The sequence below is a fragment of the Polistes canadensis genome, unplaced genomic scaffold, assembly GCF_001313835.1.
Source record: "Polistes canadensis isolate GaletaPanama2010 unplaced genomic scaffold, ASM131383v1 scaffold_12, whole genome shotgun sequence".
Taxonomy (NCBI): domain Eukaryota; kingdom Metazoa; phylum Arthropoda; class Insecta; order Hymenoptera; family Vespidae; genus Polistes; species Polistes canadensis.
Window position 1 is genome coordinate 891625 of NW_014569559.1, and position 21080 is coordinate 912704.

General features: G+C 38.3%; 1 protein-coding gene across 1 annotated transcript; it reads right to left on the bottom strand.

Moving 5' to 3' along the window:
- Positions 1 to 5170: 5170 nt before the first annotated feature.
- Positions 5171 to 11914, bottom strand: LOC106793179 (slit homolog 3 protein-like). Its single transcript, XM_014759888.1, has one exon. The coding sequence runs from the start codon at positions 11492 to 11494 to the stop codon at positions 7445 to 7447; it is 4050 nt and encodes a 1349-aa protein (XP_014615374.1). The 5' UTR covers positions 11495 to 11914; the 3' UTR covers positions 5171 to 7444.
- Positions 11915 to 21080: the final 9166 nt, after the last annotated feature.

Here is a 21080-nt window from a genome sequence, read left to right on the forward strand (position 1 = left end):
CAAGGAATAACATTTCTAGATCCTTTTCTTATTTCTTTCTTTCTTTCTTTCCCTTTTTTCCCTTCCTTCCTTCCTTCCTTCCTTCCTTACTTCTTTACTTCACCTTCTCCACCCATTTCTTTTTTCTTCTTCTTCTTCTTTTTCTTTTTATTCCATCCTTTAAATTCGTCTTCTTGACCATCGGACAGGATGTGCGGTTTCATGGGAAATATTTGTTGATTGAACTATTTTTTTCTTCTTTTTTTTTTTTTTTTGCTTTTTAGATGACACTCGAAGTATTTATCGGTTAATTTATCGAAATGAATTATACAAATGTTTTGAATTGTATCGATTAATATACCAATATTGTCAATGCATATTTGTAATTAAATGTAACACGGAATATGTAATCTTGTGACACAGCAAACTCTCTCATTTAAATATAAATACTGATTAATATAAATACTGATTAATATAAATATAGACAGATCATCATTTAACCAATCAGAATTATTCATATTTGATATTAATCATTTATTTAACTTAATATATATGTATAATCTCTCTTTCTCTCTTTCTCTCTCTACGAAAAAATGTTTGAAAATAAATGGAATTATTCTTTGTTTTCATATATCTTTTATTAGATGAGTCACTTTTTTTAATGACTATTATTAATAATGATTAATCAGTTTCCTCTCTTCATTATTCCTCTCTCTCTCTCTCTCTCTCTCTCTCTCTCTCGCTCTCTCTCTTTGTCTGTCTCTCTCGTAACGTAACAGAACAAATGTTCATTTGTATACGTACCTACTCTTTGTTTGTACACTTTGTGTGTTCAACCGTCTACGTTTGTCTAACTCGTCTTTGCGTGTGAATCGTCAAGAATAATAGTCGCTGGAACTTTTACATTTCGTATGCAAAAAAAAAAAAAGAAAAATGGAAAGAAAAGAAAAAAAAAAAAAAGTAATACTTCATTATGACTATTAAATAAAACTTAAAGTTTGAAAAAGTTGCTTACAACTCGGTATGAATAAACGAAAGAAATGTATTAAATCGTTTTCAAAGTTTTTCTTTCTTGCTTTTTCCTATTAAATTTTACACACACACACACACACATGCACAATATATATATTTCTTATTATTCAATTAGCTTTTTTTTCTATATATATATATTGTATAAGAGTTTTGAAAAGTGTTTCTAGTCAGAATGAAAAAAAAAAAAAGAAAATCATAAACGAAATATTTCGTCCGCGTAAAGGTGAAACTTTTCGAATGCCAACCCACGTATATTATATACTCGGTTAAATAAAATAAAATAAAATAAAATAAAATAAAATAAAATGAAAAATGCAATTGTTCGCGTAGAAAATTGTTAAGAAATAACGAAAAAGAAACGATAGAAAGTATAGCCAACGATCTAATAATACTTTGGTTTAGTTTCGAAACGTGATATTGACCGCTCACGTAGATACAACACTCTCTCAAGGCACCGCGAAAAGGATGTGCACTCGTTAAGCTATTAAACGCGTCACGGACGTGATACGTCGCTCGATTTAAGATGCAAAAGCGTGTGCGGTTATATATCTACGTACACGTACACATACACATATACACACACAAACATATAGCAACGTAAAATAGCTTCAGAGCTTCTATTATTATTCTCTACGATAAGAAGAAGAAGAAGAATATCACTACGTTGTAATTCAAATTCTTATCAAATTTGATTCCTCTATTATTTAAATATACCCCCTGTTTTAATCAAATTAATTCACATCCAATTACTTTTCCAATATATATTTTACATATTATCTGTATAATATAAAAGAAAAAATAAAATAGGAAATAATCGAACGAGTTTGTGTGTGTGAAAGAGAAAGAGAGAGAGAAAGAAAAGAAAATAATCAAAGAATCGTAGGAATTGATCGAATTTCCTGAAACCGATTTTTATATTCGCGTGTTTCACTTTCACCAGTATCACCACCACCACATCGCGCTAGTTATTTTTTCAAAAACTTTGGCCCCGGTCTAGCAAATGTCCCTAAAGCAAAACGGACGCAAAAATGGCACGCGAGGCGTGCATAAATCACAGAAATACTTGCTCCCGTTGGATGAAACAACGAGTTGAAAAAATAGAGAAATAGAAATAGAACAAAGAAAAAGACGAACTGGATATGTTCTCTCTACGTGTATGTGTGTATGTGTGTGTGTTTTACGTTTCAGAGGACCAGAAAACTCAGTTTGAATGCGATTTAATGCAATTCCCGTAGCCACCGTTCCCATCGGATAAAGAAAACTGTACGGTGATTGCTCGATGAAAGCCACGATATATCATGACAATTCTTTATCTTTTTATTTTGACCACTGTTTGTAAAAATAGCTTATATATTCGATATGAGAATTTCAAATTCTTTTAAGAGAATACGTTTATAAAAAGACGAAGAAAAATTTAACAAGATAAAGAGATCGAATAATGATAGAACAACTCGTGCTTTAAATATATCCATGAATTCATTTGATTTCTATTCATACGGATTTTGGTTTGAATATATTGTTTAATATTCTAAATTTGTCAATAATTAGTTGATACATAAAGATAGGAAAATTCCGAGAAACTGTATTTAATTAATTTTGTGGTTTTTTTTTTCTTGTTCAATAATATTACGAAAATTATTGAATGGAAATACTACTCGATTTAATGATACTCTTTGACAACTAACTAACTGCGCAAAATTGATGAAACAAATTTCTTTTATAGAGACATTTGAAAATTTAAAATTGATATTTTTGCCCATCGTATTTACAGTATGTAAATAAAATATACTCGTTCAATCTCTCATCTGTTGTTATCGTTATTATCATTATTGCTGTTCCATTCATGCTCGAAGGCACGTCTGGTAAAAATGTAATTAAGCCAAAAGAGAGAGAGAGAGAGAAAAAGAGAAACCGTACGAAAGTCGCGATGTCATTAACATAACCGAGAGGACACACTTTTCTGCATAGCTCCAAGGCTTTTTTAAATATCTCTCTCTCTCTCTCTCTCTCTTTCCATATTTTACGCTTGAAAATAAAACCACGAGGAAGTAATACCCTTTAGTCCTCCCCCTTCTTTTTGTTTTCGTTCCACAAATTGTAATCTCCTCGTGCATTATTTTAATTAGTTATAATAATATTACTATGATACACGTAAAAAAAAAATCAAGCAAAGAAAAAACGAGAGAAAGGAAAAGCATTTAAATCACAAGATAAAAAAATCATCGTGAAAAGAAATATTTTTCTTACGTTTACAAATCCTATCAGAGAATATTAAGAAAATATATTTGTATGCGAAATTGATAATAAAATGTGATTATTTACCGAATGGAAGTCAAATTATCGGGCAACGTTGAAATCGGGATAATCGAATTTTCGGGAAGAAGTTAGGCCGGACCAACCAACAACATCCACGTTCCACGTTCCCCTTTAACGTGAACGTGCACCGATATTCTAACGAGTATAAGAAGCCGCCCTCAGGCTACCTCGAGTTTCTTCGATAAAACTATTACTTCGTTGGGTGTACGTAACGTACGTTGGTTCTCGTCCTAAGTATCCATCTCTTTTTCTCCAACCTTTATCTCGTTGGTCCCTTTAAAAAGCCGATTCACGGGGTTGGTTGGCTCAGTTACGGACGGGACTGTAACTTATGCCTTCGAATCTCGTTTAGCTACGTGACCGGAGGGACCAATGCAACGAGTAAACGGAGAAATTTTCGGATCCTCCTACCTGAGAGATAGAAACAGGAACAAAAAGGGGAAAAAAAGAAAAAAAAAGAAAAGAAAAAGGGAAGGAAGCAAAAAAAGGGATACCTTTCTACCTACTACTCCGCGGGATACTCTTACTGCCTTAAAAACTTTTTCAAAAATAAAAACGATAATATATTCGACTGGAACTGTCCTGTCACGAATGCTGGACTCACCGAAAATCTCAAATGCGGATGATCCGGCTGAACATCTTTTAAACTATTCCTATTCTTGATTATATTACCTAAAAACAAAACTACGCGATCGGGTATTCAACGAATAACCGATCCAGATATACAAGATTTTTCTTTTATAATAAACTGCTCGCTTAAATATTTATTATTAAATTAAATAGAACTAGAAAATGTTTCGTAGAAACAAATATCGACGCGTAAGAAAATATTTGCTAGAAAAATCATTATTCTTCTTCCCTTCTATATTCTTTTCCTTTCCTATAAAACCAATACGTTGCTTCGTATACGAATATTTAACGTAACAACGTGCCAACAGAAAAAGAAAAAAAACAAAAAGGCTTATGAATTCGAAAGAGAAAAAATTGAAGTAGTTAGAAAATAGTAATAAGGACTCTCGATCGAGGGTCCCCCTATTTAAAGAGGGGGTGGTAGGAAATTAATTAAAGACAAAAAGCCAGGGAAACAAATGAAAGAAGAAGAAGAAGATGATGAAGAATGAAAAGGAAACGAGGCACGTTCTAATATCTCGTCTTTGGAGAGGAGTATCCGAGAGTTGGGAGTTTGGAGAAAGGTTTTCGAACGGATACCAACGAACCAGCTCGCGTTACTCCGTAAAACGGTCCGTTGTTTATTTGGCCAACCGTAATGGAGGTTGATGTTGGACTAGAGCACCGAAAACTTTGAACAAAGCTTCTGTTTCTGCCGTTGCCTCTGTTTTGCCTCACCGCTTTGGCCGGTGCCGGTGCCGGTTCCAGTCCCAGTGCTGGTGCTGTTGCCGGTCTGCTTTTGCTGCTACAGTTGCCTCGATTAAATCTCCTTGCTGGACACACACCGGAACGTCCCTTTTACCCTTGGCACGTCCCTTCGCCGCCTTCCGACGAATTCCCCTCCTAACCCTGCTACTGCTACTGCTGTTTCTTACTCGTCCTACCTTTTCGTAGGGACTTTTGCCAAAGAAACTATACTACACCGACGTGTCCCCACCCATCCTCCTCCTCCTTCTCCTTCTCCTCCCCCTCTACCCATTCTGCAGACGTTTCTAAGACGCAACCCTCGACGAATTTAAAGTAGCTTCCAAAGTAAATTAAGTCGTTTCCTCTAAGGTTTTATATATACCTGTATGTATATATATATATATATATATATATAAGTATTATATATAGGATTAAATATTATACTTAATATGTGTAATTCGATTTGGTAATCAATTATTAAAACTCGTTTATATAAAACAAACGTCTTTATTTCTCATGATTCGTTTTGTTTAGTTTCGTGTTTCTTTTCTTTTTTTTTGGTTTTTTACTTTTTTTTTTGTCTTTCTTTTCTCGTTATCGCTGAAATGAAAATTAATTGCAATTAATTTAAATACTCATTTTACAACAGACTGCAAATATTACACGATACGTGGTGACCCTCGATGAGCGTTATTTACAATAGTACAATACAGTTGAGATATTACACAATGAAATTTTTTCTTTTATATATATAATATATATTATATATATATATCGTATTTATATAACGCAAATCGATATACAATCTAAAAAAGGAGACGTATCGCGATGAAATAGAGACGGTCAGTCTTAAAATACAATGTGCTGGCCGCATCGGTGTATGGTTTTATTGTTTGCGTGTATTTGTTTTTTAATCCTCGAACCATCGTTTGTGTTTGCGTCTACCCTATCAGGGTTCGATAAAAAAAAAAAAGAAATGGTCACTTTTAACTAAAAAAATTTGTGTGCTTTTATTACTATCTCTTTTTCGGCAACGTTGCAAACGCAAAAATTCGTACTTTCCAATGAATTATTTGTCAAACGATTAAAAATTTGCAAGATGCACAATAACGAAAATAGAAAAAGGATATTGTCATAGTAATCGAATACAAAAATATAGAAAAATATCAGCTGTGTCGCTCATATCCCATTAAAGGAACGAATAACTGAGGAAAGTGAATTTTATCTTATCCAGTATGTGTTAATGTGTATGTGTATGTATGTGTGTATGTGTGTGTGTGTGTGCTCGAAAATGTGCGCCTGAATATTTACAAAAATTAGATATACACTATTTACAAGAGAATTCGACTTACGTACTAATAAGCGTTATAAGACCGTCGCATTAATCCGTATCACCGAACGAACGGTCGTGAATCTTATGTAGGAACGACGTTCTCGCCAAGTCTTTTATCTTATCCTTCATTTCCTTCCATTTTTCTCTTTTTTTTCACTTTTGTTACACTATATATATATTTATTTATATATTTATATATTTATTTCTAATCCTAATATCTTACGAAAAGATAATTAATCGTCTCGCGTTCGTATTTATATCCTCTTCTCTTATTCGTTAATTTTTCAATTTTATCACTGACACATCGACGAACGTGGATAGACAACCAACCAACCAACCAACCAACCAACCAACAACAACAATAAAATAAAAAAAACAAAAAGAAGAAGAAAAAAAAAATGAAAACTCTCTTTCGCACACATACTTGTTGCATTTTGTTCCTCTTTTTTTTCTTTTTTCTTTTAACCTTTTTTTCGCATTTTTTTTTTTGTTTTCTCTTTTTGTCATTTTCACGAGAAAGAAAAAATAAAAAGAGAATACAATTCTTCAATCGAAAGTAATTATCATATAATTCGGCTGCCAAATGAAATTAAATAATCGAATGAAAATAAGACGACTTTCTTTTTTCTATCTCCCTCTCCTCTCCCACAAAGTTCCCCAACCCCTGATTCCTTCCTTTTCGTTGTGAATTTAATATTTTACGTTCGAATAAAAATTCGCATCACCGATCGGGAACCCAACAACGACGACCACGACGATTATGGCAGAAATCACATTTCCCGTTTGAGAAAGCACGCACGCACGCACGCACATTGGACGGAAATAATTCCTGGCAAGGACTTACGAGACCCGAACGAGCCATTCAATCGATTTTATACGAAAAAGAGATTTCCTCCCGCCCCCCCCCCGATTACGAATTTATCTTTAATTCTTTCTCTTTCTTTCGCAAGGCAGTGACAGATAAAAGGCAGGAGAGGTGCATCTTCGGCGTCGATTCGAATCTTCGCGTTTCGTACCTCGAATTAAATCCGTCAAAAGAGAGAGAGATTATTCTGTGCGTGACAAAATAAATATTTCTTGCGTTGGTTTCGTTGACGCATTAATTAACGAACAAAAAAAACAAATAATAATAATAATAATAATAATAATAATAATAATAAATAATTTCGTTGCGGCCGATCTTTCACGAAAACGCGAGACTCAAATGGAATAAAGAATTATTAATGGAAAGCAAAAAAGAACGTTTTCGTAAAAGCGCCGAAATACAAAAACAAAAAAGGGCAGCATAGGGTAGCGTCGACGAATCGGAAGATTTGGCGCGTAACCAGCGCGTGCCATCCTCCTCGGCAAAGGTAGTATAATAGAAGATGATGATCAGGAATCTATTTTGTAGCGGAAGAAAAAGATACCCCTCTGGTGTTGTCGGTACTAGACGAAATAAGTACGCGGATTGGTGGAGGTATCGCCGGGTGGCGCGGAAGGTACCACGACGACCGGGGGTTCCGGTATGGTACTGTAAAGATGGCTGCCTCTGGAGGAAACGCTGGTGGGTCTCCCATTGGGTGGGGCCGAGTTGTTGTGCGGATGTTGCTGCTGTTGTTGATGATGATGGTGGTGATGGTGATGAGGGGGGTGATGGTTGTTCTGATGCTCGGCACCGCTGTCCTCGTCCTCGGTCCGGCTCGAGGCCGAGCTGACGTAAGTCGATTGCGTGGGCGTCGGCGTGGGTGCGTGAACCGGCGCTAGGAGGACCCCGTTGGGTTTGGCCCCGTTGCCGTTGCCGTTCCCATTGCCGTTGCTCCAGACGTCCACGGCCGCGGAGGTTGGCGCCGGCGTGTATCTCGCGGGCACCCGGCCGCGATTCTTCGAACGATCCTTCGATCTTTTGCCGGCGTCGCGACGCCGCTTGTCCACCGAGTCGGGCATGGCGAACCTAAGCTTTTCCCAAAACCTTTTTTCGCCCCACACGACGACGGTGCAACTGGTCAGCAGTAATTGAAGTTCCGGGTCGCGAGCGGGCGCCTCGGCGGCTAGCAAAACGACGACTCGACTTTTTCGCGAACTCGGCCTGACGTTTTCCAAGGCCGTGCGTAGGGCGGCACGAAATTCGACGCGTTGCCATTCGTTGGCGAGAAAAACCGGCGACAGGACGACGAGGAGACGCCTGGCCGCAGCCGCCGCGGGCGGCACCGTTTCCTGCGCCCTCGCGGGGGGGAGGTCGCGCCAGTGAAGGCAAAGGGTCAGCCCGGAAGCCTCCAATTCGGCAGCGAGGAACCGCGACACGAAATCCTCGTCGCGTTCGCTGTAAACGATGTAACCGTCGTAAAGTCTGTCGCGTTCGTCGTCCGGCCCGCTCGCCATTTTGCCCAATCTCAGGCCGTAACGCGCGTGTGCCCAAAGCCTGACGTCTTGCCGGAAGGCAAACGCCAATGCAACGAACAGGCAGACCGCGATCACGGCGACCAAGGCACCGGCCAACAGCGGCACGAAGTTCCCGCCCAGCAGGGGTATCTCTTGGATCCCGCGGCTGACCGCTTCCGTCGACGGGTCGCCGCACCTCTTCATGGCTTGGGCCAAGGTCTCGACGCCGTCCCGACAATACATCTTCTCGGGGTCGCCCCGGTGCTCGGCGAGCCAGGTGCGAAGCCTCGCCGCATTCGCGCACTCGCAGCTCCAAGCGTTGCCCTCGAGGGCGACCTTGGTCCCGTCGCCGACGCTGGGCAACGCTTCCCACGGCCGAAAATCGACGATTCGGTTGCCGTCCAGGCGCAACACCTCCAAATTTTTCATCCGTTTGAACGTAGAATTGCCCACGGTCGCGATCGCGTTGTGGTCGAGATAAAGTTCCGACATGCGTTCCAATTGATCGAACTCGAAGCCCCGCAGCTCTCGCAACGAATTGTCCTCCAGGTGTAGAACTCGTAGCGCGTTGACCCCATTGAAGGTGCGATTGTGAATGGCCGCGATCCCGCTGTTGTTCAAATACAAAACCTCCAAGCGTCGTTTGCCGATGAAAACGTGACTGCCTAGGTCGCCCAGCTCGTTACCATCCAAATAGATTTCGGTCGCGTCCATTGGGATGCGTTCGGGTACGCGTTTGTAACCAGCGTTCGAACAATCCACCACGTTGCTGGACCAGCTGTGATCGTGATAACAGGAACAGTTGTCCGGGCACGTCATCTCGCAGTCGCACGCGTCGAAATCGCAACAATGGCACAACGCGAAACAGTGCGCCTCGTATCGGCAAAGAAAGTCTTTCGATTTGAGGGAGAGGAGAGGCCTGCGAGGGGTCGCGCGCGCGTGCACCATCTCGCAACTGACGGAATCGAGATCGAGTACCCGCGGGTGTTGACGCAGTCGAGCCAACTCGTTTATTCGCGGCAGCCACTCCATCGTGCAATCGCAGAGTATCGGATTGTTGCCTATGTAAAAGATCGGCATTTCCCTGTCCTCCGGGACCGATTGCAAGCTCAACGCTGCCACTTCGATATTTTTTATTTCGTTTCCGTACAACACTACCTTTTGAAGATTGGTCTTTCGTAGAAACGTACCGGCCGCAACTGTTCTTATGCGATTGTTGTTCAAAAACAAAGTCTCCACGCTGTCGGGAACGTTTGCTTCGGATATTTCGGTAACGAGATTAAAACTGGCGTCGAGCATTTTGATGTTCAAAGCGTTCCGTACCATGTAATAATTGCCGAGTTCGCTTATTTGATTGGCGTGTATGTCGAGCCACTCGATGCTCGACGGTAAATAACTGTAATCGAACCATAACAATTTGTTGTCCGAGACGTTTAACCAAACCAAGGTAGAAAGACTGGTAAAGGCACCGCGTATCTCCGTCAATCGATTCCCATCCAAACGTATAGCCCTCAATACGGGATTCTTCGCGAACGCGCTCTGTTCTACGTGACGAATGAAATTGTTTGCGAGATTGAGGACCTGCAATGCCGGCAACGTCGAGAATGCCTCGCGAGACACGTTCTCCAGCTTGTTGTCGACCAAACGTAATCCATAGAGCTCGTTCAATCCGGCGAATGATTCGTTGTCGATCCTAGACACGTGATTGTTACCTAGATCCAAGGTTTTCAACGAGTGTAGAACTCGAACTGCGTATGGTATCTCCGTCAATGAATTACCGCTGAGCGATAAGTCCTTGAGTTCGGTCAAGTTTGCGAATACTCGTCGATGCAAAGCTCGCAATCTGTTGCCGTCCAAGAAAAGTTGTTCCAATGCGGTGAGACCGTGAGCGTGACTTGGCTCGAATCGTGCTATCTTGTTGTGGGAGAGAGTCAGCGTGTGAAGATTCGTCAGGGACGCGAAACATCCGTCCAGGAGCGTATCGATTTCGTTGTGCTCGAGTTTCAATATCTGCAGATTGTAGAGTCCCTCGAATACGCGAGAATCAATCCTGGTCAAGGCATTAAAGGAAAGATCCAAGACGAGCAAACTGCCGAGTCGAGAGAACGTATCCCGATTGACCCAGCGACTGGTTAATTCGTTTCCGCTCAAATCGAGAAGTTGTAGTTCCTCGAGAGCGTCCAAAAGCCCGGGCGCGAGTACCGCCAACGAATTGTTGCTCAACACGAGTTCCCGAAGTTCCTTGGTTTTGGCGAACAATTCCGGTGGCAGGGCGACGAGTCGGTTGCTCGAAACGTTCAACGATCTCAGATTAGGAAGACCGGCCAAGGCGTGATCGCCCACGGCGGTAATGGCGTTCTCTTGCAACTTGAGAACGGTCAAGGATAGCAAACCGGCGAGGGTGCGATCGGGCAGGGCGCCGAGATCGTTGCCACTCAAATCCAAACTCTGGAGATTCGGCGTGCAGGAGTGCATGCGATCGGCGAATCCAAGGGCCGTGGCGTCCTGTAACTTGTTGCGCGTCAGATTCAACCGCGACAAACTGGCCACGGGACAGAATAGTTCGGCCGGTAGCGTCCAAAGGTTGTTGTCGCCGAGATCGAGTTCCTCGAGATCGGCCAAGCCGAGAAGGGCGTCTCTGTCCAGTTCCAAGGTCATAGCTGACCAGTCGCCGTTGTGAGTGCGAACCGAAAGACCGCGAAGATTTTGCGCGGATGAAAACGCGCCGGCCGGCAAATAACGAATTTTGCAATAATCCACACGTAACTTTTCCAATCTTGGCAAAGGGGAAAGAAAACCACGGGGACCCTCCAATTGGCTCTCGAAGAATAGAACGTCGCTGCATTCCAATCCCAAGGATGTTATCGAGTCGATTTGAATACTCGACAGATTTCCTAGAAGACCGGCCACGTTCGCAATTGTTCTTACATTGCAAGCCAACGTTCTCTCCTCTCCGTCCGCTTCCTCGTTTTCCTCACGGCGCCACTCGCAACCGGTCGGTGCTTCCAAACTGGTAATGCTTCTACCATCGACCAAAATCACCGAACGCTCATCCGTCCCGAGGAGCCAACACAAAAGCCCCAACCCGAGAACCGAGCGTACCAACTTAGTCTCCATCGCGGCGAGATTTAACCAAAGATCTATCCAAAGATCTTTCGACAAATATCTGACCAACGAATTTGATACGAAAAGTGTTGTGTGTTCGTCGTCGTCGTTGTCGTCGTCACGCACGCATACTCGAAAACTCGCGCTTGTATTCTTTCGAAATGCGTCTGTCCCACGATCCAATAAAGAAAGACACAATGAGTAAAAAAAAACCTTTACTTTTCAAAGTCACACTACAAAATCGCACCCATATTAGTTCGAAACACTTTTTGATCACACTCGAAATGAACTTTCCTCTTCCTCTTCCTCCTCCTCCTCCTCCGCCTCCGCCTAAAACTTAACTTATTTTTAACTAAAGTTATTACGATCGCGTTGTTCACCGACGCGAGGAGGATCCTTTGACCGACAACATTCCACGGCACTAGTCGGAGAGCAACTGATCGTCCGAACAGAGCCGCGTTCTATCGACGGTAACGCACCCTGCATGACTGCCAACGTGCACCCATCCCTTCCATGAACCTTTTCCCCTTCCAACTAGACTCTCAGAACCTAACCATCGTCACCATCGCTACCACCACCACCATCACCACTACCATCTCTCCTCGAACGGATTGAAAGAGAGGGAATGAGATACCCGATGTTACACACCGAGTGCCGAAGATGCAACGAACCAGCTGACTGACAACCCTACTTACTAGGTAAACACCAAACTGGTTTCTAGGAGCGCACCGGCACGCATTTATCAAGCTGCTTCTTCTTCTTCTTCTTATTCTTTTTATTCTTCTTCTTCCCTCGCACCGCATACCTTTTACTTTTTATTATTCTAAACGTTGTTACACCCTCTCTCAAATGAACATTCTTTTATCCAACGTTTTTCATTTGTTCATCGATTTAAATTGCAATGTTTGTAATTATTTAATATATTGTACATTCGTATTGCTTCGCATCGAACGTTTTATCGTTTTCGAAATATATAATTTCATCGTAGAAACCCAATGAGAACGAAAAGTTATTGCGCGTAGAATAATAGTTATCGAACTAGCACCGTTTCTAGCAAACAAAAGGGCCAACTTTTTTTTTTTAATAGAAACCCGTAATAAAACTGCGTGGTAGAAACTAACGAAGGGTCATTTAAATTTATTGAGACTCGTAAAGGAATACATACACATCACATGTATATATATATATACGCATGTGTATACGTATACGCAAATTCGATTTAATTTTCAATGCAGAATCTATTCGGTCGCCGGGAGCTTGCCGATCGCTTTTGTTCGATTAACAAGTTCTTGATTAATAAATTGCTTTTGAACGAATCGATGTTGCTTTAAAAGAACAGCTTCCCCCGTCTAAACAATGACAAACGAGCTTAAATAATGATCTTTTTTAAGCTTTCCAAGCAGATTGGAAAACTTGGTGCTCTACGTATAAACTCATAAAAAAAAAGATAGAATCGAAAGATTGATCGAATCCCCTTTTCCGCGAATCTTTCACGCTAAATTACAACGTTTCGCAAATGAATTTGACGTTACTTTCAACAATTTCATTTGAAAAGCGCAAAATTTGTTGTCCGTCGTATATTATTTAACAATTAATTATTCACATTTTTCTGCTTTAACTTATTTAATGTCTCGACACTAAAAAAGAAAAAAAATAAATAAATCCCACATTCGTAAATTTAAATTAGAAACGATAAATATCTTTTTATACGGGAAAAAAAAATATAATGAAACCCACGTAACACATTATAATATGATATTATTTTATACGCGAGTTATTGCATAGGATTTACTTTAAAGTGAAATTTAAAGAGATCCCTTTTTCCTTTTTAAGGGATGAAGTCTGGTAAGATAGCTGAGACCTTTGGCGCCATCTACTTTCGTGATATAGTATTAAGGATTCTTTTTAAGGTACTTCGAGATGCCCTTTACCTACGTCTCGTGATCTTGAACTTTGACCTGTTAACGCAATCACACAGACACAATTTGCCAAATCGATAATTTCGTTAAACCCCCTGTTTTTGCATCGTCTCGTTATCTTTTTTATTCGATTGACAAAATGTCAGCGTTGAAAGATGCATTCAACAGAAATACATCCAATTTGTAGATAAACGTAAAAAATGTGTTGTAAAAAACAAGTTTCGTCGTACCTACACATGATTTAAACGTAACCAAATAAAAAAAAGTACATAAATGATTGTTATAAACGAACTGATAAATTGCATCAACATTTCTATGGATGCATTAAAATGAATACCTTTTTCTGTTTTTTGTTAAAACCAATAATACAGAATTGCACAGGTTGCATCGAAACGATTTTTCTTTAATTCGTTGTAACAAAAAATATAGAATTGTTCGTTTGTTATGCTTTCGAAAATAAATGTGACGAAATTTAATTAACATACCACCCTAATTCTCGGATATCCATTAATTAATTAAAAGTCTGCCAAAAAAAAAGAAAAAACACGCAACTGACCGAGGTGAAACTTCTTGCGTTAATTTTCTTTTTTCAATTATTAAATCAATAATTATTATATTGTTCTATTCGCATTAACATAAATACATCCCTGATTGTTTCTTATCTATTCTTATATATTCATATATAACGATCAATAATTTCTCGCGGCATATTCTGGACGAAATGAATAAATGAAAAAAAAAATAATTAAAATTTATACCGAGATCGATAATTTGATTGCAAAATTGTCAAGAGAGAGAGAGAGAGAGAGAGAGAGAGAGAGAGAGAGAACACGTTTCCTTTGTCCGATCGTAACGAACTCGTTCTCGGTGTCTCGAAAATAGGATGAATCAGTATTGAGAGAACATAAAGCAACCTTTGGTTGTATATATATATATATATATATTTATGATATATATAGTATGTATTATAAATTCGAAGCCGGTACTATGAGCTATCACAAGCGTAAGCTTGGCATGCGCGCGCGCGTATACTCGCGTGTACTCGCGATGACGGATGAAGGCATTCATGGATTTAATCGCACGGGGGATTTCCACACTTCATTATGTATTTACGGCTTGTCAACGTGATATCAACGTGTCCCCGTCGCTTCGCTTCGAGAATTATTAACCCGGTGCAAATCCGGTACGAGCCGCAATCAAAATGCTTCATCGGAACCAACAATCCTTCAATTGCGATTCTCAAAGTGTTTCTTCTTCCCTTCCTCTCACAAATCTTTATAATTTTTATACTAATTTATTGGTTTTTCTTTTATTTTTATCTTAATTGCCAATATCTTATATGTTTGATTCGAAATCAATTAGCTATATTTTTGTGATTTTATTTTTGTATTTCCTTCCGTGTGTGTCTTACTAATGCATTCGGTTAAAATTATTTTGTTTCTACTGTAAAATGAACCCTTTTATTCCGAGGAATATTATCGAAGGATCGAGAATAGATATATTATTTAAATATATATTTAATTTTTATAAAATTATCCCTTTATTCTAAATCCAATGTAATAGCATGCAATTGTGAAAGAAAATGAATTCATTTGTTAATAGATTAAACATATTTAGTTTTGAGTATTCGAAAATTGTGAAATGTTTCTTAACGGAATCATCGATAAATCTAATTGATATTTACTCAAAGATAAATCAATTGTCCATGTGCCTGTGTATGTGTTTGTGTTTGTGCTTGTGTGTATCAACGAAAATGGTTTCCTCAGGGTGACTAAGTTATTCTCTTAGTTCTCATCTAATCGACGTATAACGTGGACAGTTAAGAATTTCTGTCTTAGAGAATCGATCGATTAGTTGGGGAATGCAAGAGAGGTAACTCGAGTGCACTTTCACTCTGACCGAGGTGAGGTCAGCTGAGGTTAACGATGGAAAACTGTATCGCGTCACGAAACGTCTTAGGGGCGGTATTAGCATGGGACCTAAAAGGATCTCCTCCTTCCTCGCAGCACCTTTCCCCTCTTCTTCCAGCAGCTTGTTCTTCTTGTAATCTTCTTTGTCGAAACACTGACAAAACTATTCCATAGAAAACCATTTCCCATACTTACTTTTTTCAACCTGGAATAATGCATTAAACGTTAAATTATTCGCATTGAAAATCGTATGAATACCTAAATGAGAAAACAAAACAATAAACGGAATATAATTATTATAACAAATAATTTATTAAATGGAAATAGTTGATACGGAATAATCTCTTATCGTGTTAAATTCAAAACTTTAGATAATAGGAACATTTGTTTCTCGTTTAAGTATTAACAAAATCTTGACGCAACTTTTTCAAAATTGATAGAATAAACGTATCCTAATTATTAGAGATATAAAGGAACATATTATTGTGTCAGGTCGAATCGTAAAATACTACACGTGCAACTGTAAACATGTATACCAATTGTAAGAAGGTAAAAGAAAAACAAATTCCAAAAATTGTCTGTCAAAAACGTGTTTTAAAATGAATACCAAACATTCGATGCAACAAATACAAATTTTTGATATACGAAATATAAAAAGGAATGAAAGTTAAAAATAGAAAAAAAAGAAACAAAACTGATAATAAGTCGAAGAGTTTTGAAAGTATATTCATGGCAAAAGTATTATATTCTACTGGTGGGTGCAAGGCGGAGCTTTAGAAATGTAGAGACCGCCTCGTATTGCCCTCACGTTGCCCTCCCAGACCGCCCCCTACGTTTCCTCTCCTCTCCTCTCCTCTTTCTCGGAAGGAAACGTGGCGTGCGACGACGAGAGAAGAAGCTGCCGCGAATAACCGAGCTTCCTCTTTTAAATGGCGGTTCAAAAGTGTATGCTGCCATCGCCCTTCTGATCTTTCTCCATGAATCAACAAAGAAAAAGGAACGAAAGAAAAAAATAAAACAACCCCTCCTTCCTTCCTATCTACCTTCCCTTCCAATTCTTTTCTTTTCTTTCATTATTCCTTTCCAACGCTCCATTTTCTTTCACGCAACCCTGACACGAGAAGTAGAAGAAGAAGAAGAAACCAAAACTCGTGATACTTCTTTCTTCCAATTTTACTCTTTCGTATAATAATATTTAATTAAATAATATTTGAATCGACAAATGTTTGACGAGAGTTTATGGAAACAAATTTCTTACGTTCGAATTGTCCAATGGAAATTATTACGAATCGAATGATAAGTTCACGATTGATTACTTTACTCTTTTTTTGTTAATATTCTACACCGTGTTTTTCCACAAATTTCCATTACATACGTGGTGTGACGAATTAAAATTAAAAAAATCTTGTAGATAAATAATAAATTTATGAATCGGTCAATAAAATTTTGACGTTAAAAAAAAACGTTAGAAATATTTTATTTTCTTTAGTTATAATATCGCGTTCGTAGGACTACGAGAAAAATAGATAAAGAGGGATGAATGCCAGACGTGTTATAGTTCTCTCCTAGACAATAAAGTTTAATATATTCGTAATCTGGAATGAACAACGCTCTCTCTCTCTCTCTCTCTCTCTCTCTCTTTCACACACCCAATGGAAAATATATTCGAGAATTCGGTGGTCATTCGAACTTTCCGTCGGGTGACTTTTAAAACCTGTTCCTTAGAATTTTCTCGATTCTCCGAGTCTTTGGATTACTACCAAAAGAAGAAAAATCTTCTACCAACGGAAAACCCATAAATATAGATATCGTATTTGGTATATCGTGTTTTGCATACACTCATTTCCACGATAATATTCACAATTGGATTTTACTTTCCACGTTTCAATCGTTATCATTGATATGCCACTTGCGTTTTATACGTGAGTTAGGATCTAACGAAACTTCTAGTAGATAAAGTTTCAAAATAAGAAAAAATTTCATTTACAAAAATACATAAAAGAAAGGAAAGAGAGAGAGAGATGCATCGAAATGCCAAATTTTCCTGTTGCATCACTTTTATGTTTATTATTATTATTTTTATTATTATCTCACAGGAGGTAAGAGTATTACAATGAAATGCATTTAGGATGTTTAACAAAGGCATCATCGTAACCTCATGTTTGCAAATCATCGAAAAAGTCGTTAAGCCAACGATGAATAATACTCAAAAAAGAGAGAGATATAAATAGAACGTTCAAGGGGATCGTTCGAAATTCGATGGATTTGATCTGCGATGTGTGTTTTCGACGTTTGCATTTTTCGAGGAAGGACGATCTGAAAGGGACGAGCTAGCATTCGCGATAGCCTTTTTGTCGCGTTACGAATGAGAGAAGGGTCGGCCCTTTTAAATCTACTCCTGCAATGTGGATTTGTAGGTACCTCGTACACGTATATGTATATATGCGTGTGTGTGTAATATATCCGAAGGATTTACTACATTGGTCCGTTATCGAGGGGTGTAACGCACTTTTTCACGAATCAAAAGTGAGAATCGGTAGTTCGGTTATTATCCAAGGGTCTCTCTCGTACTCATGCACATACACACACACAAAAACAGTTTCGGTTACACCCCAATGGAGAATACATTAAACCGATATCTCATCTCTTATGTGATATTCCTGACTTAAACTTGAATGTAACACACGGAATGGAAATATTGTACCGATTGATCATTCGGGGGTTGCATCTAGGATCAACTTGATAACCAATTCTAGAATGATATTATACTATTTTATTCCCCTCCCCTTCATTTGTCACGGATCATAGACAAATCGTTGAAATTGCAAGCTGAAAGAATAGATAAGGTTTGACCGTCACTTGGTTGGTTTGTTTCTTGGTTGGTTGGTTGCAGAAAGGAAAGCAGATAGAGTCATCGATATCCTCGAGCAAAATTATTCTCCTAGTCTGTACAAGATGTAATCCCAAAGTGAGAGAGAGGGAGAGAGAAAATAAGAGAGAAACACCTCTGGCTAAGGAAGCAACAATGTTTCGATAGGACAACGCTTCGTTACTCGGGTATTTAATATCGTGACGCTGAGAACAGGACCTGAGGCTGCGTGGACCTGAAAACACGCTAACATCTAATAGTAGTCGTATTTAGTAGTAGTAGTAGTAATAGTATTAGTAGTAGTGTTGGTAGTCTAGCTGTACATACCGCTGATTACAAGCATCTACTTCTGTTTACGGGCATCCACTTCCCTTTTCCTAGTAAATGCTTCATTATGGAAGCACGCAAAGCACCCACTTTAGTTTTAGTAGAGTTTGCTGCTTCGAGACGTCATTCAGCTCGTGTGCGTGTGTCTCTCTCTCTCTTTCTCTTTGTGTATGTGTGCGTTTACTTACACATATATATAGTTGAATAAGATCAAAGTAAGACGCGTTACACGTACTCCAACGATAAAAGCACCTTTTATGAACTTCAAACGCAAAAAAGGAAAAGCTCACATCTAGGATCTACTCATAATCGTAATAATCTTTTTAATCCTCTACTTTGCTTTTACTTTCAAACGATTCAACAATCTTGCGTTACCTTACTTGTTTGTTTGCTTGCTTACCTGTTTGGTCGAACGATTACAACTCCTATCCCGGTTTAAACTTCGATAGATAGTTTAACTCGAAATCACCCTCCTCGATACAATAGACTTACTACATCCAATCAAAATCAATTAACGTAAATTTGCCTAACGTTACAATCTTAATATTCCCTTTTCTCTTCTTCCACTTTCTTCTTCGTTTTTTTTTTTTTGTTTTTTAATTATTCGTCCCCCTCATTGTCTCGAGATCTATTTTTCTTTGAGAACGACACGTGGACACGCCATCGTTCGTGGCACGACTGATAAATAAGCAAACGAGCGTCTAATCAATTTTTAACTAATCTCTTTTTCTTTTTTAAATATTCCATCATATTAATTGTCTTTCCTTGTACGATATACATTATATCAAAATTATAATAAATAATTATTCATTATTATATATTACGGTTTGACCAACAAGTATTATTACGAAAAAACACTGTAGATAAAATTTGTGTGTTTTTGTTCTTTTAACTTATAAAAAAAGTTAGACACAAATATTAAAACTCGGATTTGAATTGATTCCGTGGAAATCTCTATAAATATATGTCTAGCTAATGTCTAGAAAATATAACCTGAACCTTTGCAAATCGATTTATAACTCGATAAGGTATTTTACACGTAGGAAAAAGGGTGTACTTTAATTTAATATAAGTTTGATTAAAATCTATTAACTTTTAGTATAAAAAATATTTACCAAAACTTTTCAAAGAAATTGCAAAGATGCACAATTTACAGCATTGCATTCTCTGACATTTCCTGAACTTTACATGCTAAATTTATAACTCGATATGGTATTCTACGCGTAGACAAAAGAGTGTACTTTAATTTAATATAAGTTTTATTAAAATCTATTCACTTTTAGTATAAAAATTTTTCTGTAAATATTGCATTGATAACAATGCCGAGGGCTTACTAGCAATGACTGATTTCCTGCTTCGACGATAACATATATATATTTATATATATATATATGATGGTGTCGATATCGAGAGTATCTATCTAATGCGTAACGACATAATAAAATTAACAGGACCCCACTATCGGCCTGATCGTATTACAGTACTCCCTATAAATACTCATTGCACTGCGGCCAATGCTCGTTAGTCGTGGTCTAGAAAATATATTAACGAGCTGATAACACTCTTGCCGACAGGAGGCTACCTAATTGAAACCGAAAGCCCGTAACGCCGGTAGCAGGGATAATGCATTACAATATTTCCCACCAACTGTTTTATCTCCCATTACAATAACGACGAGAATTTAATGGAAGACTAAGAGAGAAATAGACAGAATGTGAGAGAGAGAGAGAGAGAGAGAGAGAGAGAGAGGGAGAAACTATTCTCACATCAGACCAATCTCACGCATCGAATTTTACGACGTTAAATGATAATTACTTTTGACTTTGTTATCTCTTCGATTCTACGCCATACACGATAGAGAGAAAAAAAAGAAAAAAGAAAAAAGAACCCACGACCCATTAACTTAATTTTCTTCGAGATCTCTCCGACGCATATCGAAAATCATTTCGTTTATATCTTATAAAAAAAAAAGACAAAATATTATTTTCGTTGGTGAAATAATCGTTGATCGAATTAATTCCATTTGTTTTTTTTTTTTTGGTTTAAACTAGAAAATAATTTCTATACGTATGATAGGTTTAAATTGACAAATTTGGATTTATTTTAAGGAGATAAGAAAAAAGAAAAAAGATTGAGTCTATTAAGATCAAAGTTGGATCCATTGAAACAATAGTTTTTCTTTTTATTATATTCATTTTTCGTATGAAGAATAATATCATTGAAAAATGATAAATTTAAGCTCGTATTTACTAAACTCGATTGACGACTGTTCTCTTAGAAAGTACAAGAATTCGATCGATATTTTAAAAGTGGATTCGATCGATCGATCATCTTGTGATCATACTCGACGCGAATAAAGGACAAGAACAAGTTGTTCTTCGTAGGATCCATCAGAGCGTAAATATATACTACTAAGAGACTTTTTATTCTCTCCACAAGCATGTGCTTGGATGCGGAAGAAAAAAGTTGCGAGTTGAAAAAAAAAATAATCAAACGACGAATCCGTAATGGGGAATGAGAAAAAACAAAAATAAATATAAAAAGATGAAAAAGAAGATGCAGTAGACATAAAT